This window comes from Caretta caretta, chromosome 9 (genome assembly GCF_965140235.1).
Source record: "Caretta caretta isolate rCarCar2 chromosome 9, rCarCar1.hap1, whole genome shotgun sequence".
NCBI lineage: Eukaryota > Metazoa > Chordata > Testudines > Cheloniidae > Caretta > Caretta caretta.
Window position 1 is genome coordinate 22,976,594 of NC_134214.1, and position 27,066 is coordinate 23,003,659.

At 41.3% G+C, this 27,066-nt stretch overlaps 1 protein-coding gene across 1 annotated transcript in view; it reads right to left on the minus strand.

The window, feature by feature from the left end:
• IQCJ (IQ motif containing J) overlaps positions 1 to 27,066 on the minus strand; it is a 114,502-nt gene that overhangs the window by 21,905 nt on the left and 65,531 nt on the right. Inside the window, exons 2-3 of the mRNA XM_048862798.2 lie at positions 3,463 to 3,527; positions 2,239 to 2,319 (exon numbers count right to left, since the gene is read on the minus strand). Coding sequence (XP_048718755.1) covers positions 2,239 to 2,319; positions 3,463 to 3,527 — 146 coding nt within the window. The remainder of the gene's footprint in view (positions 1 to 2,238; positions 2,320 to 3,462; positions 3,528 to 27,066) is intronic.

Genomic DNA, 27,066 nt, shown 5'->3' on the forward strand with positions numbered 1-27,066 from the left:
CAAGGATCTTTTTAGCAGCTGGAAGAAGGCATAAAAAGAGAGACTGTGACATCATCACTTGGCCTCCTCCCCTCATCTCAACACCTGGAAGAGCATCTGGAAGAAAAAGACTTTGAAGTGGGGAAGCTTGGTCCCAGGTCGGAAGGGCTCCAGTCTGTGCATTGAGGAAACGGAAGCTGCCTGTGCCATTTGTTAGAATGAGACACTGCTTGATTTAAATCTTGCTAAACCTGTTTAAGTTAGAACTTAAGAAACAAAAATAAATTGAGTTTAAGTAACCAACTCTGATCTCTATGTCAGCAAGTCATCACTTAAAATCTATCTTTCTGTTGTTAACAAAACTGTTATATTTTACCTAAAATTGTGAAGTGCTTGAGGAATCTTAGCTCAGACCACACAGCCTAATGCAGGTGTCTCAAACTCAAGTGACCATGAGGGCCACTGCATTGGCCTGAGGGCCGCATCACTGACACCCCCCCATCACTGCCCCTAATCCCGCCCCCACTCCACAGCTTCCATGAGGCTCTGCCTCTTCCCACCCCTTCTCTGCCCCCATTCCAACCCCTTCCCTGAAGTCCCCACCCCAACTCCACCCCCTTCCTGCCCCCCAGGGAGTTGAGGTGCAGGGTGCAGCAGGGGGTTGGGGTGCAGGCAGGGGGCTCAGGGCAGGGGGCTGGGGTGCAGGATGCAGGAGGGGCTCAGGGTGCGGACTCCGGCCGGTGCCGCTTACCTAGAGCAGCTTCAGGGTGGCAGCAGTGCACACCGGGGCCAGGGCAGGATCCGGCCTGCAGGCTCTAGTATGCCCACTCCTGGCCCGGAGGTAGGCCGTGGGGGGGGGGGGGGGGGGAGGGGGTGCGGGCAGGCACGGGCTGCTTGGCTGGCTGCAGGAAATAGCATGCAGCCTGCGGGCTGTGTGTTTGAGACCCCTGGCCTAGTGTATGTTCATTCCACACTGAGGGAGTGGCAAATGAGCTTATACTGGCCAGGCTTCTGACCAGTGCAAGATGTTGCAGTTCATGGGTGCAAGGGTGGAGAGCGTCGGGGAATTGGCTCAAGCCTCCCTATTGATGGTTCATGAGTAACTCAGTTGGGTGTGTCCCTGCCTATTGATGGCTGTGAAAGTGCAGTGCCTGCCAGAGGCTTGTGACTTGACATTAGCATCACAGTATGGGGGACACCCACATTGGTGGGTTTGGAGGGCTCAGCAGTCCCACAGTCCAGGTTGCACCCCAGGGAACTTGTGACACCCAGGTCCGGGTTAGGCCAAAAATAGTGTCCCTTATGGCATCACGAGTCTGTAGATACTTTGGAAGTAAACACCTAAGTACATTTGTTTTGACTTTATACAATGATTTGGAAAATGTTTAGAGAATCTACTAAGACTTCAAAACCTGTGTGTTATTGAAGTAGTTAAAAATTATGATTTAAAACTTGTGACTTCACCCATGAAACATTTATATCTTGTTCACGTCAATCAGTTTTATGGTTTAGTGCATTACGTTTATATGGAGATGCACTTATCCGTAACACATTTTCCATTTTCAATAAAGGGAGGATATTAAATTTTCCAGACATAACTATCTTCTAGAAAATTCTCTGAAAATATATATATTATTGAATCTAGTCAATATTTGCATCACTAAATGACACTGACTGGATTTTAATTTGAAACCTTATGTCCCATTAATATTTTAATATTGTATTAATATTTTAATATCTTAAAAACATTTGAGCTTTGCTTTCCAGCAGAAAGTGAAATTCAGTGTGAAATGTAGTTATGAATAATGTTCTTTAAGTAAATTTGCATTGTATCTTGGAAGTTGAGTGAGGCTACTTGAGGCAACTTAAATTTAAGCACCTAAGTTTTCTAAGGTTTCAAAAATGCTACAAGGGGCCTTCTTCCCTGTCTCTGTTTTCTCTTTCCCTCTAGGGATGTACAAATTCCCTTTACATAGAGTTATCAGGCAGGTTCTGAAATAGTCTGTCAATTTTACATGGTTAAATACGAAATGGGTACAACTGTAACAAGTACAGCATTAAGGCCCCAGTTCAGCAGAGCCACTCATGTGCTTAAGTTAGTCATGTGCTTAATTACCTTGCTAAACTGAGGCCTCAGAGATTTTTTCCTATTTAAAGCTACTTAGAAATCCAAGACAAACACTATATAAATTCAGCTCCACAGAAGTTTAACAGTCTCAGCTGTATTGCTGAATCATTTAAACATCTTATATTACTTACATTTTCACTTTTGATTCCAGGGGCTGTAAGTTGATAGGATATTTTTCGATATTATTCTCCACATCCATAGCAATCTGATGGCTATAAAAAATGTTTTAATCTATTTCAGCTGACATTTTTATAATCACTATGAAACTACATTCAGACATTTTGACACGTACATAGCAGAGCTACTTATTTAAAAATGCCCCGGGGGGGGGGGGAACATCATCAACACGACTTAGAAGGGTAACCAAAAAAGTTTTTTGAATTCCAAATTACAATCCCTATCCTGCAACCAGATGCATGCAGACTTCAAGCTTCAACACTAGAACTTTCAGTTTCAGATGCTACAGCACCAGAGACAGATATGCCCGGTGAAGAAACTGATGAAGAAACTAAAAACCAGTGACAAGTATAACATATTCCTGCTAATTTAACTTCCATCCCAGAGGCTATACTTGAAAAGCTGGCAAGTAAAATGGAAATACTAGAAACCAAATTAATTACAGCAGCAAAAGTCATGCAAGAATAAGAAGAGAGATTCTTATCAACAGAAGTTGACAAAGGAATTTATGATGCAAAGTGTGATAAAGTTAAGAAAACCATAAAAATGCTGGAAGATAAAACTGAAGATCTCAAGAACAGAGGTGAACTCACACAATGGGGACATTGGCTGGGATGGGACTAATTGCATGAGTGAGGACACTGGGCATGAGAGTTCACAAGATGAACTCCACAAGTTCATCCATTTTTATTTTGAAACTTTGGCAACCAATTACATCATCTAACCAGCAGAAGTTTTCAGAAGTTATCCTCCCTTAAGTAAAAATCAGCAAATATTTAGGTGTGAGATATAAAGCCATAAAAATTCTTCACATCTCTCCAAGTGAAACATAAAACGTGCACACACAAAAACCCAAACAAACAAACCCTCTGCAAGCATCCCTCAGAAGGCAATACTTACAGCTCAAACTTATAAGAGTGCATATTTAAAGCAAGTGATTACTCTTTGCTATGTCCCCTTTTGTGTTTTGCTATTCTACTTTGTACAGCTCAAACGCCTGCTCCCAGTATTGTCAGTCCTGACAATAGTTGTAGCATGTTGAAACATTATAGTTACTTCTTTCAAACAGCCTTGTCCAGTGCACTAATCGTTATACTAAAAAAATATTGCTTGAGTGATTTTTTACTGTATTATGAGAAAATGCTATGCAAACCACTCCAAAATCTTTTCGTACGTACCTTTCAAGTAAATATTTGTCATCAATAACTTGTTCTAAGGTATGCTGCAGCCTTTTGGGTTCTTCCTGCAAGGAAAGAAATAACAGATTTCAACACGCTGACATTATTACTATTATTATTATTAACAAACATTTATATTGCAGCAGTGCCTGAGGCCTCACCCAAATCAGGACCTAGGCACTGTACAAACATATAGTAAACAGCAGTCCCTACCCCAGTCTTTATCTAAACACCTATTCTTAGATTTCTAATCACATTTATTTATCTCAAAGTACCTTTCAAAGGAGGTCAGTATCATCATCACTAGCTATCCATGGGGAAACTGAGGCACAGAGGTGAAGTGACTTGCCCAAGGTCACCCGGCTTTGCACACACGAGAACACACAAATTTCTATTTATAAATGCATCCAAAGGTACTTCAATAAGTGAGCAAAACAGACAGAACCGCCACCTCCAACGAATTGTATGCCTCAAGGTGTTCCAAAGGCCGAATTCACAACAGCTAAAGGCAGTCGCCCATATATTATCTTAGCCTATACTTCACAGTAGCCAACAGCTAGCTACAGAAAGTATCACATACTATAATGGCCAGGGTCACAGAATCAACAGCTCTGATAAATACACATGCCCAAAGCGTGCACAACGTAATGTCAAAACAAAACAAGCCTCCCCACGCACACCTCAATGAAACAGGTTTTCAGAAATCCACTTTAACTCCCTCTAAACTGGAGAATCTTAGTCAGCTTTGAAAGAGTTTAAGCTTTAGCAGATATTTCTTGCACAAATTCGAGGGGTCCCCCCCATTTTCTTTTAAAAGCCATCTCTTCCCTCACTTGTTGTGTTTTTATTCTGTACGTATAAAAGACTACTATGACACTGAATGCTCCCTTCATAATCCATTATTTGGGAAACTTTGGGCTTGTTACGTGAGCATCTAATTTAGAGTTAGGCATTTTCCCCCAGCCTGGATGAAACGGTTTAATTTCTACACCAGCACAGTATGTTTTGTAATCCAAAACAAACCCCTAAGGGCAACTGAGAGGAAACCAGTAAATTCTTCAACATGCCCAGGACTTTCCCTGAAAAATAGGTACTGAACCTGCAAAAACCAGTCTGAGGGTATGTTCCTATTGTTGCGTACTTATCTTTTCTGATTAAGAAAAAAGTAGGTATGGACAAGAAACTGCCAAGAGTTCTCACTTTCAGCCATTTCCTTTTGTTCTACCATTGAACAATGCTAAGATCTCATAATTAAGGGAATCACTAGCTGGGAGTTTAAGCCCAACATCTTTACCGTGGCGTCAGCATTAGTCCCTGTTTTTCATAGAGGAAATTCCTTAAAGATTTCTCTTAGTAAAAACAGGTCAGGGATTGTTTAAATCCAAACATGGCCCAGTCCATCTCCCATTCCAGTTAATAGGGGTTTTCCCAGTGAATTCAATAGGAGTTCAATCTACCCCTTAAATCACGGCACTGAGCTACAGTTTGAGAAGCAGAAATTGAACCTGGTTGACAGGTTTTTATTGTCCAAAAGGTGTGACAAAAGGAAAAAGTCCACTTACATTTTTAAAATTCCTTTGCTTTTAATAAAACCATTAGTAACCGGTGGGAAAATTGGTTTACAAAGATGACTCAAAACAGTTTTGTTTTGCTTGAAACATAAATCTAAGTAACAATGAACTGCTGAATAAGGTTTAAGGCAGCGCAGGACAGGACTATTGGTCACCAAGGTTCCCTAGAAAAGCAATCCAAAGCACCTCTAGGGTCTAGACTGGAATACAGCCATATTCCTTTACTCCACCCTGACAGGGAATGAAATCTCAGAACATACTGCAAAAAGATTCCCTAACACACCAAACACTGCTTTCTCACAATGAAAGGGATACAGAGATGACTATTAGTCAACTTCCATATAGAGATAGATTAACTCTATCTACATCCAATAGTGCATAGAAATTCTAGGGTGCAGCATGGATATTGAGTATTTGCAGTACAGTACAGTACAGACCAAGAGGCCCCAATCAGTGATTTAGGGGGCAGAGTGGAGGAGCGGCTCATTATGCTAGGCACTGTACAGGTGTGTAGTACAAAGAGAGTCCCTGCTGAAAGAGTTTACAATCTTGGATAATGACAAGATGCTACAGATAGATGAAACAAACAGGGACGTGTGAAAACTAAGACAGACCCGTAGGAGCATGTTTTCATATAGACTAACTTTGTACACAAAACATAGCTCACTACCAGTCTTGCCATTAGTAACCAGCAGGTTTCTGTAGGCTTCGTGGCAGAACTGAGTCTTAACAAGAGATCTGAAGGACAATAAAATGTCAGTTTTACTTTCGTTTTCCTGGGGAATTTTGGTCATAAATGAGGGGTGGACGGGAAAAGTGTGTGGAGTTGTTTGTGGTAGAAGGAGCTTGCCTCTTCTGTTGCTTGTGGTGAAAGGGCTTCACCCAACGCAATTTTTATGTTTCTGAGTGATGGTTCCAGCCATTAGAAGTCATCAGTGGGAACTTCTTAGAGGATACAACTAATGTCATGGGGCTCCCATTTGTCCGTCTTGCAGTGGGTTCTCTGATTCTTTCACTGGGGTGAGTACTTCATGCAACTGTTTGCACACCCCTCTTTGGGGAGATGGATGTGGCCTATTGCCCCCTTTGCATGGTGAGACCTTCTTCCCAGACAGCTAAATGCAACCACTGTTTGTGATCTACTCCGGGGAAAGCATGTTCCAGTGTCCGGAGCCTCACTGACCTGCTCGTCATTAAACAAACAAATAAAGTAACGTATTTTACCCCCATAATATAAAGTTATTAAAAACATGGACTATTCAAAAACAGCAGAACTACTCCATCTGCAGCTTCATGTGTCTTGCAGTTTGTTTTTGTGAATTAATCTCTTGATAATCCAATATACGTACTGCACTTGAAGGCTATTCAAGAAGTCAACATGTGGTTTCATGTCATCTCTTAACTCATTAATTTCAGAATAAAAAAAAAAAAAACTAAAAAAAGAAGCCAATGAGGGTCAAGCAAGGATTTTAAGTGAATTATCTCTCCTGCTAGCACAGATTTTCTCAAGGTCAGGAAGGTTAAAGTAATTAAAAAGACAAAAACGAGGAAATTTGCATTATATAGACCCCTTCTGTATCTTAGCTGATCTGAGGATAAATTAAACAAACATTTTGGTTTGCAGCAAAACCATTGCCATATTTAACAACACAACAGCTCAGCCATCCATATGCTCTGCCTTCTCAAATAAAGCCTATATTGTGGAACAGAGGAATTTTAGATGGCACTTTTTAATCTTATACAAGAGTGCCTAGATAGTGTGCTGTATAACATGAAACAAGATCAATCAGTAGCTGATATACACTTTTATTTCCTGGTGGCCTTGGAAGCACTATTATGCATAAAACATACTTTTGCAGAAGATTTGTTAAGATGGCAAGTTTTTTGCCCCAAATTTTCCCCCTCTGGATCTCTAATTGTAATAATCACTATTGTTGACATACAGTAACTGCTAAATTGCTGTGCAAGGTTTAGAAAAGTTTACCGTTTCCTACTACTTAGCCAGCAATTTAAACTGGCCCAACCATAAAACGTCTGTTTTATTCTTACCTTCTATTTCTACTCTCCTACAAGATTATCTTTTTCTCATGTGATATAAATTAGAAACTCCCTCAAAATTGCCTGTCTCTGAAGTACGACTGAACGTAAAAGATAACCTTTTAGTTTCCTGAATCACTCCACTGGTCATTTTGTTTTCAGTATATCCCAGAGCATCGCAAGGTAATTTAGAATGTGAAAACAATTTGTGATTGACTTTATATATTGCCATGGGTGACAAAACCTGCATTACTTACATAAATCATTTTGGTGTTTGACATCATTTTATATTAACCTCAGGGTGAAGATAAACTGAAAAAATTGGTTGTGACATTTTTGACCATTCAATCATTCAATTAAATATCATTGAACATTCTTTATGGAAGTTGTAATAAGGCAACTACAAAAGAGGCGAGTAATGTTTGTATAATTTGGAAGAGTAGAAGACATAAAATCTATACTAATTTCAGTTTTGTGTCATTAAACATGAAGTATTGATTATTGCTCCTTGCAACAAAATTTATGAAGCTAGCTATGTTGTTGTGTCCACATAAAGTGATTCTGATGTTTTGCCCTCAGACCCCAAGTGCTATAAATGATGGGTTACAATGACAGCTGGGATGCTGTTGTTCCAATTCACAGCCTGAGGAGATACATTTCATAGATTACACCAGAAGTGACCCAGCTGCAAACTCTAACTTCAGAAAATTAAATTGGAAGAGATCCAGACTTCTGTTGCAATACACTGAGACTTACAATGCCTCTGTAAACCTTGTTATAATGTAAATCTACTGTAGCTTTCTCTTTCTTTACTGTTATGCATAGACATTAATAAGTAATCGGGTTTATAAAAAGTTTGCAATGACAGCTAGAAATGCAAGGTTGCTTTTTAGATGAGGTGGCTAAAATAGCTGTATCCTGTCATTTTGTCAATGAGGTTACACATTCTATTTGTGTATTAATGTTTCTGTAGCCTTGTAGATCTGTACATTTAACAAAGGATAATGCCTTGCTATTGCACATAAATTTGGGAACACTGTAACGTTCCAGTATGGAAAACTATTTCAAGATGTAGATGTATCACAAGCACGTAATCTGCATAAAAGCAAAGCAGGGCGTAGACGATATTTTCATGTCCTACTAGCATATTCAGAATACATTATGAGAACTTGCTTTTACCAGTTACATAGGGTCTCAGTTATAGAATAACAAGGAGTGTGGGTCTTATTTCTTTCTCTCTCTGAGGGATTGCTGGATCCTGCTCTGTACAGCCAAAAGGCCAGTTCTGTGAGGGCCCATATGTAGTGATACAGGCCCTTATCTTGCGAAATTACCCATGTAGAGTTCAGAGTAGCAGCCGTGTTAGTCTGTAGCCGCAAAAAGAAAAGGAGTACTTGTGGCACCTTAGAGACTAACAAATTTATTTGAGCATAAGCTTTCGTGAACTACAGCTCACTTCATTGGATGCATACAGTGGGGAGATTTATATACACAGAGAACAGTAAACAATGGGTGTTACCAATCACACTGTAACAAGAGTGATCAGGTAAGGTGAGCTATTACCAGCAGGAGAGTGGGGGGCGGGGGGAACCTTTGTAGTGATAATCAAGGTTGGCCATTTCCAGCAGTTGACAAGAACGTGTGAGGAACACTGGCGAGGAGGGGGAGGAATAAACATGGGGAAATAGTTTTACTTTGTGTAATGACACATCCACTCCCAGTCTTTATTCAAGCCTAAATTAATTGTATTCAGTTTGCAAATTAATTCCAATTCAGCAGTCTCTCGTTGGAGTCTCTGATATTTCTACCTTGAGCTTTGGTACTAACCAACCAGACTCAGATTATGTCGCTGTAGAATGTTAGATACCTTGTTTCAGACTCTATAGACAGCAGACATTTTGGGGGGGGATCAGTGTTCATGTCACACTCCCCATCAGTACTTAGCCCAGGCAAGCTAATGATCTAACCAGTGGACCAAATTCAGTGATGAATTCTGGTCATATGCCACCTGAGGTACATACACTAGGAAGATGATAACTTGTTTGGCCCATCTGACAACATAAGAGGTGTGAATGGGTAATGAATTTAGGGAAAAGCCTGGTAAATACCACATCTGCCACCTCCCTTGGCACATGGTAAATTCAAATCAGTATTATACTGCAAATGTGGACCATAAGGGAGGTATGACAGTGTGTCCCCATGTGCAATGGCATTACTGAGTCCAGGTTCAAAAATGAGAGATTTTCAGAGAGATTTTGGCTCTTCTGTTACCATATTAAGCTCCACAGCAGTGGAAATATAGAACTCCCAAGAGACTCTGCAACCACAACTGCAGAACCTGTAATATTAAATATACATTTGTACCAAAGCAAACTGTGAAGTTTCTCCATATATATTTAAAACTCTAGAACATCTACTTTTTTTTTATAATCTGAGTTCTCTTTTCATCCAGTTTAAGGCACTTAAAGGGTTAACTGTCCCTCATAATAGTGCTGGAGTTGCCATGGTGACAGTTCCTCAATCAGATGGATATATTTCTGAGAATGCATGGGAAGTACCAGAGTTTTGCAGAGATTACTCACGCAAGGTACTTGCAAGAAAGGGGTTTACTTTCACATTAATAAGGAAGTGGGGAGGGAAGGAAGAAAAATAAGCAGCAGCAGCAACAGTAAAAATGTTGAGGGCAAAAAACTGTACCGATTTCTGGTGAGTTGCATTTAACTTTATACCAGAAACTGTGACAGAAAACTGCCTTTTTATGTTAATTACCAACCAAAACCCAAATGATTTACACTTTGCAATTAAAGGGGACTAAGGGAAGGGTTTTGCACTAATTCAGAACTTACCTCAACGGAGGAAGTGATAGTCTTTGGAATGTGCAGAGAAGAGAGAGACTTATGTGCAGGAACATTTAGTAAAGAAAACATTTCTTGAACGTTTCTAGGCCAGGGGAAATAAATAGTCCAAAAATCTAAAGGACAATCTAATTTCATTCGGAAATGTCTGTTTTTAAAAGCAGTTATTAGTTTAGGTTAAAGAAAATCTGTAACCAAGATAAATTCTGTCAAGAAGACAGCTTTCTATTGAGTACTAATAGGGAAGCTACTAATTACGTACATTACTTTTTTTCCCATTTTACTTCATTTCATGAAGTCTACTGCACTGAGATGAACTGACTTTCAAGTTACTGCTGGAGGATACAGAAGAGTGCCAATTCTGGTCCCTGCCTTGGTCCCTATTCACTGCTCTCACAAGGCAAAAGGGGCCCAAAATGACCAAGGAAGAATTGCCCTACACTGCTGCTGTGCTGAGGGCACTATACTGATAGTAGCCTTACACTGCTCTGTCTCCCTGACCCTGGCATAGTGGGATATGGCAGGAGTGGGGCTGGATCAGGAATGGCAGAGGGAAGGCTGCCCCTTAGTGTTCCACCCTACACTGATTCAGAACTGTGGATGTAGCTCATAAGCATGTGTGTGAAGGCTGCTATGTTAAAGCAGCGTAGGTCCACCATTTTGCTCCCCTCAGCATCCCAAAGTCCAGCCCATACAAATGCATCACATGATCTCTTCCAAAGTATCTAGCAATATCAGATAATCTGTCACCACTGCGCACAATATCACCGTACCTATTGCAGACTTCCCTACGCTGAACAAGAGGTTTGAAGTTCAGGCTTTTTGTCTCATGGTACCTGGAAGAGATTTGGTGAGGAAGCACGCAATCCAACAGACTGGTTAAAAGAGAATGGTATGACAACTATCGGTTTCTGTGGCAAAGAACTTAAGAGTTTAGTACATGTGATTTGACTTGAAAATATTAAAGCTTTAATGGACATTTTTCTCACTAACCAAATAGCCATAGCTCTGGGAGGATGCAATCTATGATAATTAGAAATTCATTACAGTAAAATCAGTCAGTCACAGGTAATGGATTTTTTAAATATTGACATGTGCTCATGTAAAACTGTTCATGTCTTTCCTTTTTGTGTCAGTAAAGCATCTAAAACCAAAACATGGCTAATCTTGCCTGCCCCTGCAGCTCCCATTAGCCGTGATTCCTGGCCAATGGGAGCGGCAGAGCCGGTGCTGGGGGCAGTGCACAGAGATTACCTGAATGCCCCTCGCCTAGGGACCGCAGGGGCATGCCAACAAGCCGGCACTCGCAGCTCCACCCCCAGCCCCGTGAATGGGAGGAGGCTCTGAGGCTCAGGGACTGGTGTCCAGCCCATGGCACTGAGGCTTGCTATGGGCTGGATGAAAAGAAGCAGTGCCCCCCCCCTTAGCCCAAGGCCCTGGGCTGCAGCCCCTAAAGTCCCTGCGTTAATCTGGCCCTGTTCATGAGGTAGGGCTTCAAGAGAACATGGGACATTCAGCTTCTGTACCTAGAGTTTAGGTTTGGGGCCCATGTGAGATATGCTTGGTCAGACATTGTCTGTGGTTTTCTCTGGACTCTATGGATGATTGGGTGTGGGGCAGTAGGAATCCCAGCCAGCTATTCCTGCTTTCAGCTCTGGGGACATGGAGGCTTAAAGCACCATGTGCTGAGCCCTTCATGCTGGTGGCCAGTTGGGAGCAACATGGCAAGAATGGGAGAAGGATCAAGGGAGGGGATGACCCCAAAGAGGAGACAAACCAGGGGTGGGGGAGGAAACCTGCCTTTCTCCCTTACATGGCTGATGATCCTCCTCTGGCTGTGGGGGAACTGAGAGATTTGACAGTCAGAGCCCTTGGTGCTGGTAGCCATGATGCTGGTTAGCTAACCCTAAATAAATGTGGGTGTTTGTAAATCTGCCAGAGCAATTTCCCAGGGAAAATGAAAGCAAGTTCTCCCACCAGACACAACTACAACAACAATCTTCTTCACCTGCTAATTTGCATTAAGAGACTTTGTAAGGTTTTCCTGGTGTCTGTGGCAAGTCATGCAGATGTTTGCTTCTTTAAAGGGTTTTCACACCCTTCCATCCAACTCCTGCCTTCTTAATTCTCTATCCTATTTATTGAGTCATTGTGTTTATAAAAATCATGTTAGCCTACTCAGTCTTGCTAACTTTAAGGCAAGAGTCTGTATATACATATCAATACACCTCCGGATGAGTGTAACCAAGATGCAAAACCAAATTAATAAGTAGATGAGCAAAAATTCTGATTTAGCTGCCATGATTACAGAATGTGGAGTTCCATATAGCTGTCCCTACACAAGAAAGGGTGACGGGGACCGACCCACAGAGCCATACCTATCTGGAGGTAGGACAGAGGAACGACAGAGGAACAAATGACTGGAAGGATGAACTGTGGAAACTAGCTCTTTTTCTGTCAGGAGCAAAAGTCAATATTAATGGCCAAGAATCAACATTCCTTGCAACCGAAGTTTTGTAGCAGCTGATGTGGTCTATAGTGTTACGTAAATGTGGCCAGGAAGCATGAAGTGATTGCATTGCAGATTTCTTTCCAAGGAGGCCTTTTTGCTTTGGTTCCATGAGGCAGCTAAGGCATGGGAAATATGGCATCTTATCTTGGTACAAATCTTGGCAGGCAGCTCATGTAGCTGTAGAATAGCTTCTTGAATACAGGAATTAATTCATTTAGATTTAATTAACTTCAAAGTCTTGATGCCTTGCTTGATGAGACAGTGACCACATGATCCACACTGGAAGCAGCAAAGCAGATATCAGAAGAGTCCTAGGCAATTTGTATGTTTGAGATTTTAAGGAGAGCAGTCATTGGGCCTCAGTCTTCTGACATGAAGAATGGATGGCGAAAGCTTTCTTACCTTCCTTGAAGGTAATACTGTACAATTAATTCCATGAAAAGAGCAGTTTAGCATCCTCACATAGCGGAGAAGATATTTAAGGTAATCCTAGGCCTTCTGAGAAACGCTGCTGGAGGGTGATGCGTCTATCATCCAAGACAGAATCAGGAGAAGTGGGAAAAGTATAGTCAAGGCATTACTTGAAATGGATGCAAACAAATCTCCAAGGTGTACAGGGGAAAGAGAAACAAGTGCAGGGGAGCCTTATTTGGCTTGAAAGAGAGAGAGAGAGAGAGAGGAACCACTTTGAGGAAATTCTACCCAGATAGTGAAAAAAAAACAGGATTCATTTATCCTTGTTAAGATTATTGAGGTATAGAATACTGGGTAAAAGGATTCAGATTTCCCTTATTTAATTTGTGGATGAGTTCCTATTCTGCCAATGGACAGAATTTCTGGTCTCTAGAAGCTCGCTCTACATTTTCTAGAGAGTTCTGAGCTTGGTCCTCGTTCACATGACCTTGGTCTGCAGTCCAGTGACTGAGATCAGAGTCTCAGGCTGTGTCCTATTTGCTGGGTGGCCAGCTGAGGCAACTTCTAGACTGATACAAGGCAGACTAGCGTGGAAACAGGCATGGGCTAGAGTAAGGGTGTACGGAAAGATTTCAGCAAACTAGTAAGAACCCCAGGTAACAAGAGGAGCAAGAACACAGGGAGTCTATTAAAATTACTGGCAATGGGAGTGTTCCTGACTAGGTAGTGACACTGAGCAGACAGGAGAGACCATTTCCCTTAGGAGCCTGTATACCTACCTTGGGATTACCAGGGTGGGTCCTCACCTGCAGATAAACCCCACCCCATTCAACCAGGGTTCAGCCAATCACAAAATCTGCAGGTAATTGCCTCTGATGACTCACCCCACAGTCTGGCTCAGGGATAACTCATCAGGCTTAAGCAGGCTCAGAGGTAACTCATCATGACGGGACTAGCAACACCGTCAGAGGACCCAACCACATCAGCCACACCATCAGAGGCTCGTTCACCTGCACATCTACTAATGTGATATATGCCATCATATGCCAGCAATGCCCCTCTGCCATGTACATTGGCCAAACTGGACAGTGCCTTCGTAAAAGAATAAATGGACACAAATCAGACATCAGGAATGGTAACATACAAAAGCCAGTAGGAGAACACTTCAATCTTCCTGGACATTCTATAGCAGATTTAAAAGTAGCTATACTTGAACAAAAAAACTTCAGAAACAGACTTCAAAGAGAAACAGCAGAACTAAAATTCATTTGCAAATTTAACACCATTAATCTGGGCTTGAATAGGGACTGGGAGTGGCTGGCTCATTACAAAAGCAGCTTTGCCTCTCCTGGAATTGAGACCTCCTCATCTACTATTCGGAGTGGATTACATCCACCCTGATCAACTTGGCCCTGTCAACATTGGTTCTCCACTTATGAGGTAACTTCCTTCTCTTCCTGTGTCATTATATAATGCCTGCATTTGTAATTTTCACTCCATGCAGCTGAAGTGGTGTTTTACCCACGAAAGCTTATGCCCAAATAAATCTGTTAGTCTTTAAGGAGCCACCAGACTCCATTGTTTTTGTGGATACAGATTAACACGGCTACCCCCTGATACTTGACAAATATCATCCACATTCTATTTTTAATAAGCATAAACTAATAAAGTAGACATCTCCATTATCTCCTCTACCACTCCTACTTCCCCCTCATCCCTCGCCCCCTTCAGTTGTCTTTTGTGGGTCATCATCCTGATTACTGGGATAATCATGTGTCTTTTTAACATTGCTTCCATTTTACTGCATAACAAGATTTTATTCTTTTGTTAGAGGTAATAATATACAGGCTGAATGTTGTGGGTGCTCTCATGCATCCATTTGTCTTTCTAAATAATCAAATAAAAATGTCAATCAAAAACCAAAAGCAGTCTGAAGAGAGGAAATGTCACATTGAACAGAAAATTAGGCCAAGAGCTAGAAACAAAGGGCAGGCATAATTTAAAGCCTTTCAAACTGGAAAGAGGTTACCTGCTAATTAGAATACCACTGGGAAAAGCATTAACCATCTTGGCTGTTTAGTGCAAATGACTAAGTGATGGTACTGCAAGCAAGATTTCTTGAGATCTAACTGATAAGTTGGACACTTATGGGAGCAGTAGCCATTAAGCAATTGATCCATGCTGTGTATTGCTCATGTTTTAACTATTCTAAATCGTGAGAGATGCTTCTTTTACTTTATTAAGGATCAAAGTTATACTTATAGGGCAGTAATGGCCAGGACCAATTTATTTCTTTGAAGATTAGTACCAGGTTGCTTTTCTCCGCTCCCCTAGAATCACCAATTCTTCATGAATTTTCAAAAACAAAATTATGGTTATGGTAAATATGCTCGCTAATCTCGTTAATGCTCTCAAACACATACCATACAGACCACCTAATTTGTACATTTGCAAGTTGTCTAGTTATTCCCTAACCTACTGTCAGGAATCAGGACCTGCAGCAGAATCAGTCTGCAAGCTCCAGGCAATCTAATGAACATAGGCAGCCTGTTACAGGCAGGCTAACTGGCTACAATGCCCAAGCCCAGCAGTAGCAATTTAGTGGCTACTCAAAAGCATTCACCCAGGCTGGGATAGCTCCTGTGCATACTTGTTCCCAGCCTTACTCCTGCCCCATCTCAATCTGGGTAACCTGGCTCTGACTCTTAGCTCTGGCATCTGACTCCTAGCTACTGAAGCCTGCTCCAACCACTAGGCTTCACCACCCACCCCCTGGTCAGTGACACCTGTTTTGTAATCACTAACTTTATTTAGAAAATGTTTAAGGTATCATCAATTTGTTATTTTCATTCCTTATTTATACTATATTGTATGTACTTCAATATATTTCCAGTATAAAAGATATAGAAAAAAATGTATTAGACTAGCCAGTCCATCTCGCTACAATATTTCTGTGTGTTTTATACAGTCTAGTTTAAATTTTCTGCCACATCCCTAATAAAACTATTCCACAGCTTAATAATCATCAAGAACCCTTTAGGGACATTCATGCTTAGTTTTGTTTTCAGCCTATTCTTCATTTCAGCACAGTTCTACTTCTACTACACCCTCATGCACACCTGTATGATAATTGATTCTTTCCCTTGGTGTTTATACCCTTCAGCTATTCATAGGTCATTATTTTCCCACATTCTAGTTCATTGCTTAGTTAATGACATCTTATTCATAAGTCTCCTCATTTCTGTTGTTCTTCCCAGATGTAAGCTCTTTGGGGTAGAAGCTGTTTTTAATTAAAAGACAGCACCTAGCACCATGTATGTACATCACTTAGCACAATAAACTACATCCAGTTGGAGGCCTTTAAGCACTAGCTTAATCTCACTCTCATTAGTCATTATTATATAATGAGGGTCAAAGTTGAAACTTCTCGTATGACCAAATGTAAACCAATGATCTGGAAATCTAGCAATCATTTCTCACATGTAGGTATGTATCTCTCTGAGGATGCCCTCCAGACCTTTGCTCCGTTTTCCATTAAATTAATAAAATAGTGTACTTTCCTTCCTTCAGCTTTGCTAGCATTGGAAGAAATCTTTATTTTCATCCCCTAAAGCAGATCCCATTGCTCTACTGCTTTACTGCATTATACCAGGGTTTCTCAAACTGCGGTCCATGGACCCCTGAGTGTCCGCAAGGGTACGCCAGGGGATCCATGGTTCTCGCTGATCAACTCCTCTCCCACCTTCCCTCAACTCCTGCACACCAAGAAACAGCTGTTCCCCAGCTTGCAGGAGGTGCAGGGAGGAGTAGGGACTGGGCGGAATCATGTCCAGGGCCACCAGCCCCACTGATCAACTCCTCCCGCTTTCTCCCAGTGCCTTCTGCACACCACAGAACAGCTGTGGGGGAAGGGGTAGTGTGGTGGTGAGACCTAGGGCTGAGTGGTGGGCTTGGGGGTTCACAAAAATTTTTAAATCCAAAATGGGGGTCCTTGAGTTGCTAAAGTTTAAGAACCGCTGCATTATACCATAGTTGCAACAGTTCTGAAAAGCTTGCACAAGAGTGAAGTGTTACTCAGAGCCATGTTAGATTCCTTTTAAAAAAGGCTTTTTTATGTGTTTCAATAATAGTGTTTCATCTGAGACTACACCAGCTTTTTAACTTTTGCTAAGAAAACCAAACTACATGAATTCTCTCTATAACTGTGTTTTTCCATAGCTGAAGCACAACTAAAAGTTACAACCCTATGGGCATTGAGGAGAGGGAGTGAAGCAATAACAGAGTTACATAAAGCCTGGTGACAAATATTAGAATGCAGTTACAGCATAAAACCAAAGAGAAAATATTCTTTAAAATGTAGTCTTAGTTACACTATTTTTGAGCTTGATGTCTGAGTTGTAGAATCAAGAGAGGTAAATGAAATATCACTATATGTTCATGAATCATTGATCAATATCCCTTAAACAACTTTAATTATGGCATAGTAAGAAAAATCTCTACCCATTTAAAAATATTCAAACAATACTTTTGTTTTAAATTGCTGCTACAAATCTGGCTGAGGTTTAAAACTAGAAACTTGGAATGGACAGATTTCAGTGAAGGCTAGTTTGCCTGGAATGAGAGAGTTAGATTTACCTGAATAATGTTAAGACTTCTTAAATTACAATATGTATGTACAGTAGAAAAGTGTATACTGAGGACTCAATTAATGCAATAAGCACATGTACACTGTTGTTTGAAAGAGTGTATGTGCTCATATACCATGGTGATATAGGCCATATAAAAAAAATAGAAGTAAGATTGCATGATCACTCAGTATTCAGGTTACTTTTCCAGGAAACATAAACATGAGTGGTCATCTTGCCAAAGAGGTCAATAAGCATTGATGCTGCTGCTGAAGTCTTAATACCCCAAGAAAAACCAATGTAATGCTGCTTCCTTCCTCTAATCAAAACCATAGGTGCTGACTCCATGAGAGCTCCAGCTCTGGAGTACCCATGGAAAAAAAATTAGCGGGTGCTTAGCACCCACTGGCAGCCCAGCTGATCAACTGTTCCCCTTCCCTCCGAGTTCCTCCTGCATGCCGCAGAACAGCTGCTCAGCGGTGTGCAGGAGCTGTGGAGGAGTGGGGATGGCTCATGCTCAGGGGATGGGCGGGAAGAGGTGGGGAAGAGCTGGAGTGGGTGTGGGCCTGGGGCAGAGTAGTGGGGGGGGGTCAAGCACCCCCACCCCCGGTAGACAGTTGGCGCCTATGCACCTAACATATGCATAATGTGCCCACCAACAGTGTATGTAGTGCAGGAATTGGAGGTAGAAAGGCAGGAGAAGAAAGCTTGATAAACTTTACAGTTCTTAATAATTGACCTTGTTCTCAAATAAACAATGGGCATCAGTGGACCAAAATCACTGACTAGGCCTGCCAGCCCCAATGGCCTCTGCTAACGCAGATCAGCAAGTATTAAAAACATGCTGCTCAGAATGCATCTTGCCAGACTGACCTAGTGTTCCAAAAGAATCAGTAAGTAATTATCTCGTCCTATTCAAAGCAACAGGTCAGATATAGCAGTAATAGCTGTTTTTTCCTTCTGAATTAAGGGGGTCAGCACACTTTATACAAGTTGAGAAAAAAACCTACTTTCTTCACAGTGTCTGGAGCATGTAGGATCACTGTCCCATTTTGGTGTGTGGCCTAATATAGTCAGAGCATGCATCTTACAGTCAAAACATTAATCATGCACTGTAGCTTTTCTAATTTTTTCTGCTGGCTCTAGTACACTCATGTGATTGAAGGACTATCCCGCCTCTAGCCAAATCAGAGACCAAAACAAGATTCAAACTTTATCACTTGAAATAAATCTTCTGAAATAGACTTTCCACTCAGGAGAACCTCCCCATATGCAACAATTGTTTATATGATTGAAGCTGTGTCATCAGTTATAGTATTAAGCAGTGCAAATGGGTCCTCAAAAGTACATCATCACTTCCCAGCTCATGCAATAGAAGTGCCATCGCAATCTGCTCCCACTTTGAAACATTTAAGGCATATCAGCTAACAGGAAATTTAAGTTCCTTAACACAGGATATTACTTATATTAGACAGCTAGGGTTACCAACTTTCTAAACGCACAAAACTGAACACCCCTGCCCTTGCCCCACCCCTTCTCTGAGGCCCTGCCCCTGCTTGCTCCACCCCCCCTCCCTCCCTCAGTTGCTCGCTCACTCTCCCCCACCCTCACTCACTTTCACCAGGTTGGGGCAGGGGGTTGGGGTGTGGGGGTGGGCTCCAGCTGGGGATGCAGGCTCTGGGGTGGGGCTGGAAATGAGAGGTTTGGGGTGTGAGAGAGGGCTCCAGGCTAGAGCAGGGGGTTGGGGTGAAGAGGGGTATGGGCTGTGGGTGTGGGCTCTGGGTGGGGCCAGAAATGAATGGTTCAGGGTGTGGGAGAGGGCTCCAGGCTGGGGATGGGGTTTGTGAGAGGGCGAGGACTCCAGCTGGGAATGCAGGGTCTAGGGTGGGGACGGGGATGAGGGGTTTGGTGTGCAGGAGGGGGCTCTGGGCTGGGTCTGAGGGGTTTGGACTGTGAGACGGGGTGCGGGCTCCAGTAGGGGGTTTGGGTGCAGGAGGGGACTCGAGGCTGGGGCAGCGGGTTGGGAGAGGACTCTATGCAGGGGGATGGGGTGTGAGATCCCGGCAGCGCTTACCATGGCTCCTAGGAAGCGGCCGCCAGGTCCTTGCAGCCCCTAGACACATGGGCGGCTGGAGAGGCTCTGCAAACTGCCCTCACACCCACAGGTTCTGCCCTGCAGCTTGCATTAATTGTGGTTCCCAGCCAAAGGGAGCTGCAGAGCCGGCCCTCGGAGCAGGGGCAGTGTGTGGGAACCTCCCTGGCTGCCCATGCATATAGGGGCTGCAGGGACCTAGCAGCCACTTCCGGGAACTGCACAGAGCTAGGGAGCCTGCCTTAGCCCCAGGCCCTTGCTGCGCCACTGACCGGACTTTTAACGGCCTGGTTGGCGGTGCCAACTGGAGCCGCCAGGCTCCCTTTTCGACCGGGTGTTCTGGTCGAAAACTGGATGCCTGGCAACCCTAAGGACAGCCAATGTTATCAGCAGATTCAAGATCTTATACTTCAGGTACTGCTTGAACAGTTACCTGTCTAGAATGTTAATAGGATATCTTGTACTGGGTGAGGGGGAACTAAGTGTTCCAAAATCATTATCATCCCCTGTAATTAATTATCTCAGTAAGGTATGCTGCAGCATAAAGGTAGATTTCTGTAGATAAGGGGGAAGGGCAATCTATGTAGGCTATTTGGTGAGTGAGATTTGGGGAACCCACTCAGGGTATTTAAGATTAACTGACTGAAAAGTAATTGCCCAAAAAGCGAGGCCTCTGTCAAAGTGAGATACACCAGAACTGATGAAGACCTAAGAGCTCTGTGTGGCTCAAACATTGTCTCTCTCACCAACAGAAGTTGGTCCAATAAAAAGATATCATCTCACCCACCTTGTCTTTCTAATATACCAGCACTGTTAGTTATCTGCCACCTGGAAATGCTAAAATAGCTAATTGATAAGCCCAGGTGTAAGCAGCTGTCTCTGCTTATTTTTAGACTACAGTGGCTCATGTGCATTTGTGTAAATATTTCCTATGTTATATGCTGAGCTACTAACCAACCAGTTTTTATTAGAGTCTTAATCTTTATGTATAGTGTAATTTCCACCAAACTGTCTTGTTTACCATCAGCATGAAATACTGCTTCTCCACACAGATAGTAATGAAGACACTCACTCATTCTGATAACTATAGCCATGTAGGCACCCTAAGGACCCAACCCACCACTCATTAATGTCAATCAAGGCTGTGCTTGTTAGAAACGGTAAACACATCTTATGCCTCACTCTTTGTCCCCAGTACATTTCCTGCTTCTCTTGTTCAAATTGGATGCTAGCATCTAGGTACATGTAAGAAATACTTCATACTCTGCATCTAACAACTGTTTAGCCACAGGTATCAGTGCAGCTTCAAACAATTTTAAAGAGATGCTGAAACAGGAAAACAGTCCTGCCAAATGGAAAAACCTTATGACACTATCACTGCACTGCGTCTGTTCTGAGTGATGCTGTTCATAATCTGCTTCCAAGACAACATCCTGCAAAGTAGACAATAATGCTTTGCATTTATATAGCACATCTAATCAGAAGGATTTGCCAGTTCATTACAAACAGCTTCCACACTCCTGGGAAGTAGGTTTGCATATCACTTTACAGGCTGACAGAATAAGGCCACACAGAAAATCTGTCACAGGTCACATATCAATAGACTGCAACTCTTAAGTAAACATCAAGTCCTGGTCTCTGATCATTAGACCACACTATCTAAGGCACCTGGTTACACCAGTGCTAGACTCCTTTATCCAACTCTTATCAATTAGTCAAAGTAATCTTATTCTTGACTGGAAAAATTGAAATTGGAAAATTTTAAATCCCATGTAATATAATTGCCAAAAGAAGGCAATAATAGCAAAAGAAGATTAAATGTCATATGGTAAATAAAAGCAGTTTGATAATGGAAAAAAGAGTGCTCTGGACTCTTATTTAAAAATATTGTTTCTATGGTACCCGAGTATGTGAAGCAGAAGCATTTACAAAGTGAACAATTTCATCAACTGCAAAAGCTGTTTATTCCAAGTGCATAGTAGGTACTGCAGGCCATGACTGGTATTGTGCAATGGAATAAGAGTTTTACCAACCAAAGCCCCTTCTAAGTAGAAATGTTAGTTTGAAGATATGAAATGGCTTTTCACTATTGCCATCATTTCATAGAGCAGTCTCCAAATAAAAAGGTGTTTTTAGGGGGACTCAAGCAGAACTCTAGTTGCACCGGTTCTCACTCAGATCTGAATAGGAGACAATTAAACTTTTACTTTTATGTAGTGAATAGTTTGCAGGAGTCAACTCTGTAGGATTTTGCAGTGACACGGATATCTAGTATTTAGACTGGATGGCACAGTGAACTACAATCCAAGCAATCCTCTTTGTACCGTGTTTTAGCTTAGCTATGCCATTCCCAGTGACTGGATATTACTATCAGTGTGTGGGACCATGGTGGGTTATTGGCTTTCCCCATTTGTCATAATATACAAATGGAACAGCCAACCACAGCTAATAATCTTTCACATACCTTAATAGCGTGATTTGGGATTAGTTGTTTCCTTTGGTCATATCAGCATCTTACAAAGGGTATATTAACATGAGTAGACAATGAGGGAGTGCATATTATTCGCAAGCATATTCAATTAGAGCTAGATTGTAAATTCATTGAGGCAGAGATCTGGTGTTTGGTAAAACACTTTCCAGATAATACAGTGCCCCATAAATAGAACACAGTTAAATGTTTGTCACCTTTGAAACAATTAACACATCAGTTTCATCCCCAAACAATTTGAAATGTCCAACATGCAGAATACAGAATAGGTGATTACAGCAGACATGCTGACAGGCCCTTAACTTTTGCAGCACTGTTGGGGACCACTATAATATGGAACCATACTAATTTCCCATGTGAAACATCTTAACTACATGTCTGTCTCATAGGTGAAATAATCTCATTTTCATAACACTGAATCCATAGTTAATCATTTAATAGTCATTAATATAATTGTTCAATCTACTGTGGTCTCTTTATAATCGGTGTATAATTTAACATGCCATATAAAAAGCTGGCCATAGATTAGTCTCAAAGGCAAATTACAGCAGTATTCACTGCCTTTTTAATATCTAGGCTACAGTTAAATGAATCCTACAGTTATCATGGAAAGTAACAGGTTTAGGAGGAAACATACGCATCTAATCCACCTATCTAATTTTCTGTATAAAAAAATAAATTTAATTGCCAATTGTAGGAGATTCTGTTCAATGAAAAATAAACCATGTGGGCTTTTTCTTCCATTAATAGCAACAAATGACAGTTACTAAATAGCACAAAAGGCATACAAAATGTTTTGATTAATGAAGCTAGGATTTAGCTACTCAGCAGTTTACGCTAAATTTCTATTGCCATTAAATGGTCAGATTATTTCTATTATATAATTTGACATGCTGCTAGATCCTAAGCATTCAGTGGTTTCACAGCAAAAGAAATGGTGAAGGTACTGAACCTTGTAAAGATATAATGAAGTAAATTTTAGTCTTTTTGTGCATTCCCACCTTTCAGTATTAGGGTCTAAAATCCATCATGCACAAGCCTCAAACCACAAAGTGTCCTGGTTTACCATGCCTAAGGGGCTCACTTTTATTCAAGGCATTTTTAGACTGAGAAATGGCTTTAAAAGGGGGAGGGGAGCAATTTTCACTACTTTTCACACCCAGTACTGGATTTCATTTAAAGCTACACAGTTCTTTAAACATCTCTTTGGGGCAGACCCTGAATTTTCAAATACATTTATAGAGTGCCTTGCACAATGGGACCCAAATCCTGATTGGATCCTTAGGGAATTTCCAAAATATTTCAGGCAGGTGGGATTTTCACAGGGATCTAAAGTAGTTAGACATCCAACTCCCATTGACTTTCAATATGATTTAGGCACCTAATTCCCTTAGGCACTTTTGAAAATCTTATCCTTAAAAAAAACAAAAACAAAAAACACAAAAAACCCTCCAAAGTACTTCCCAATATAAAAACAATGGGACCCCATCTGTACATTTCTTCTCCTTCCTCATAATCACCACCTCACAATACCAGATGTTTTCCATTTATTTTGGTCTTTAAATAAATTAAATAAACTGACTACCAATGGGGAAAATAAGCATGTCTCAAAATTCAAGAAGTTTTAATATCCTCATGATTTTACTACATTAGTAAAGTTTTGAAATTTGGGGTGGTAAGTGGCTGCGACACTTTATTTCCCTGTAATTTCTCTAACTTTTCTATCCCTGAGGATGAAACCTATTACTTGGAGTCTGGTATTGAAAGGGTGTATCTTTAACTCAAGTGAAGGTCCATACGATTAAATGACTTAAGTCGCCTTCTAAGAAAGCGGACTGATCTGCATTTACTGGGATCCTTGTAACTGTTAGAGAACAGAGCCTGACTGGCACAGTTGTGGTGAGAAAGGAAGGAGTGGTACAAGGCAGTGGTTGTAGGGAGATGTAGTTGAGAATTTTAATACCTACACAGGTTTCAGAATAGCAGCCGTGTTAGTCTGTATTCGCAAAAAGAAAAGGAGTATTTGTGGCACCTTAAAGACTAACCAATTTATTTAAGCATAAGCTTTCGTGAGCTACAGCTCACTTCATCGGAGCCGATGAAGTGAGCTGTAGCTCACGAAAGCTTATGCTCAAATATGAAGTGAGCTGTAGCTCATGAAAGCTTATGCTCAAATAAATTTATTAGTCTCTAAGGTGCCACAAATACTCTTTTTTTTGCGAATACCTACACAGTTATACTGTGAAGTTACTTGTAGTGCTGGAACAAAAAAAAGTGATAAACCTCCTCTGGCAGAGGATCTCTCAGGCCTTTGTTGCTGTTAAGGCCCCTCAGGTGGGGAGCTTTGTCTCTGAAATATTTTAGCTACTTAACTCAAAACTGAATATCATACACGAGACCATGCTCACTGAAGACTAGCTAGAAATACATTTTTCCTGGGTGGTAAATTGTGTAGTATCAATAGTGCAAGGGATTAGGGCTGTACTGAACTTAACTTTCAGATGCAGTGAAACATATGGAGATGTTATTCAGACAAAATTTAAGTGGAGAAAGCAATAAATGGTTTACATTTGAGTGTAATAAATACTGTAACAATACTCTAGTCACTTAACCTCAAGCACCCAAACCCCAGCATTAGATATTACTTTTGCTTTTGTACTTGCAAAGTACCTTGCTATTATCATAACATACCACTGAAGTAGTAATTCAGATGGAACTTTTTGATTTCACAGGAATGAACAGAAGTTCTCATACATTTAATAATTTAGGGATTATTCCAATTTAGTAACTGCAGCCTGAGTCCCACAATGAGCTCCAAGCAGGTGTTGGTCCACACAGAGTGCGCTACAGGATCAGGGTCTAAATCTATTCCCAAAGGACTGTGTGAAATCTATTTAGGACCAGCATTCTAATAAGGCTCACTTCTGAGCTCTACAGGACTCAGTCTCCTGCATAGTTCCTAAACTCCACAGGAGCAGAGCTTAAACTCTGAAGCTCCTTCTCCCAATCCCACCCCCCACCTTTATTTCTTTAGTAAAAATCAACAATTTTTCCCACATGCACAAGAGTGGTGTTAGCGTGATCCCCTGAGAACCTGAAAAGCTTTGGTGACAATTCATTATCATGGGGCAAGCATCCTGAAGTCAAAAGTGTCACCTTTGTCCCAGACAGAACTAAAATAGTTTATGGAAGTTTGTGATACTGTTGATAGAAAATAATAGCTAATGGTGGTAGAGATACTGTGACAATTTATATTAGGTTCGTAGGTTGTTCCCGTATGAGTGCCCGAGGAGTTAAATCTAATTTCTCATAGATAAATATCTGCAGATATTTAAAAGGAACTTTTAACTGAAAATTGTTGCCTAGCAACTCCACCCTACATTGCATGTTGCAGCTATGATTTATACCTTCAGGAGATAAACATCAATACAACTCTGTAAATCTGAGCAGCAATAAAATTGTTGTCCACCATAACTAAGTCTACCTTCAAGAGTTTATTACAAGTTAGTCTTCCAACATGAACCCCCAAAAGCAAGCAAACTCACTTCTTAGATGAGAAAGCTATTTTCTTTCCAAATGTACTTCAATGAGTTTCTAACCACTGGACCTTGTCAGGAGGAGAAACTTTGACAGGATTTTTTCAGTTGAATTAACATACTTTAATTGAACATACAGAGACACAAAACATTAAACAACTTGGTTTCATGGTCAGATAGTTACCTAAGCCGAGTTACGACAATCTGGAAAGTACCAGAAAGCAAATTTCTAGCACTTGGTGAGACAGGAAAACATTGCTGAGTAATTTCTGTTACTGTACAATGTTTATAAAGATTTCAGTTAAAACAGCTTTAAAATGGTTACCTGGTAAGCTTGTTGTCCTTGTTTTTCTAGAAAAACACTATAAGCACACGGATAATGCATGAAAGTCCTGGTATTAACGAGACTGCTCACATGCCTGAAGTTAAGCACATGCTTAAGTAATTTGCCCAATAGAGCCAAAGTCTAACTAAATCTTCAAGGCTTGGAAAATGGTCCAATAAAATTGAGTTCCAATTCCTATCAGTGATTAGAACATGAATTGCAGAGTTAATAAAAAAAATCTTCTCATTGCATTTCAAGCCCTGATCAAAAACACATCATGGATTTCAAAATACCTTACTGAACAACTGCCTATAAAGCTCCAGGGTATTTTACATTTAAGGGTCTATCAAATGTTTCTGGGAGTCACTGTCTTAAGAAAAAGAAAAGAAAAGTCACCAGAGTTGTTTAGAGAAGGCCTCAGTAGGCAGTGCCTCAAAGATTCTGTGAAGAGAGCAGGCCTCCTGGCCACTACAGGAGACTAGTGGGGAAGCTGCTTAACATCCCCTACGTACTACAGGAAAGGGCCTGTCAACTACCCAAAAAGGTGAATTAGGGGAACAGAGACCGTCCGGCTCCCTGGACAGGCCAGAGAGGCAGAAAAGGATTGAGAAAGAGTTATTACCTGGGAACATCACTTAATCCTGAAAGGAGGTAGGAGGACTCTGAACCATCTCAGGTCAGAGCCTTAAGAGGAAGGTTTGGTCAAAGGATTTTCTAGTTAGCTCTCTGGAGGAAAACTCCTGTGTACCCTGAGGCTTATTTAGCTGTGACCTGACTATGGGGTTTCTGAAGCCAAAGATTATTTCTTTGCCATTCTGTTCTTCCCCCTCATTTTCAGTGGCCGTGCAACTGACCCAGCATGGATTTGAACTCAGGACCTCCTCCATTTAGGGCCCCAATTCAAGAAGTCTCTATTCATGATAGCACTTAAGCATCTGCTTAAGTCCCTTGAAGCCAGTAGGACTTAAATACATGTTTAAGCGATATCCTGAATGGAAAGGGATTTACACTTAGGAAAGGGATAGGCTTAAATCTTTTCCTGAATAGGGCCTACAAGCATGACTCTTAATTGTTTGCGTGAAAGGACAAACTCTTAGTGTGGGTTGCACCAGCTTTGACCCAACATTTTAAATGGGTCAATGTAAGGTT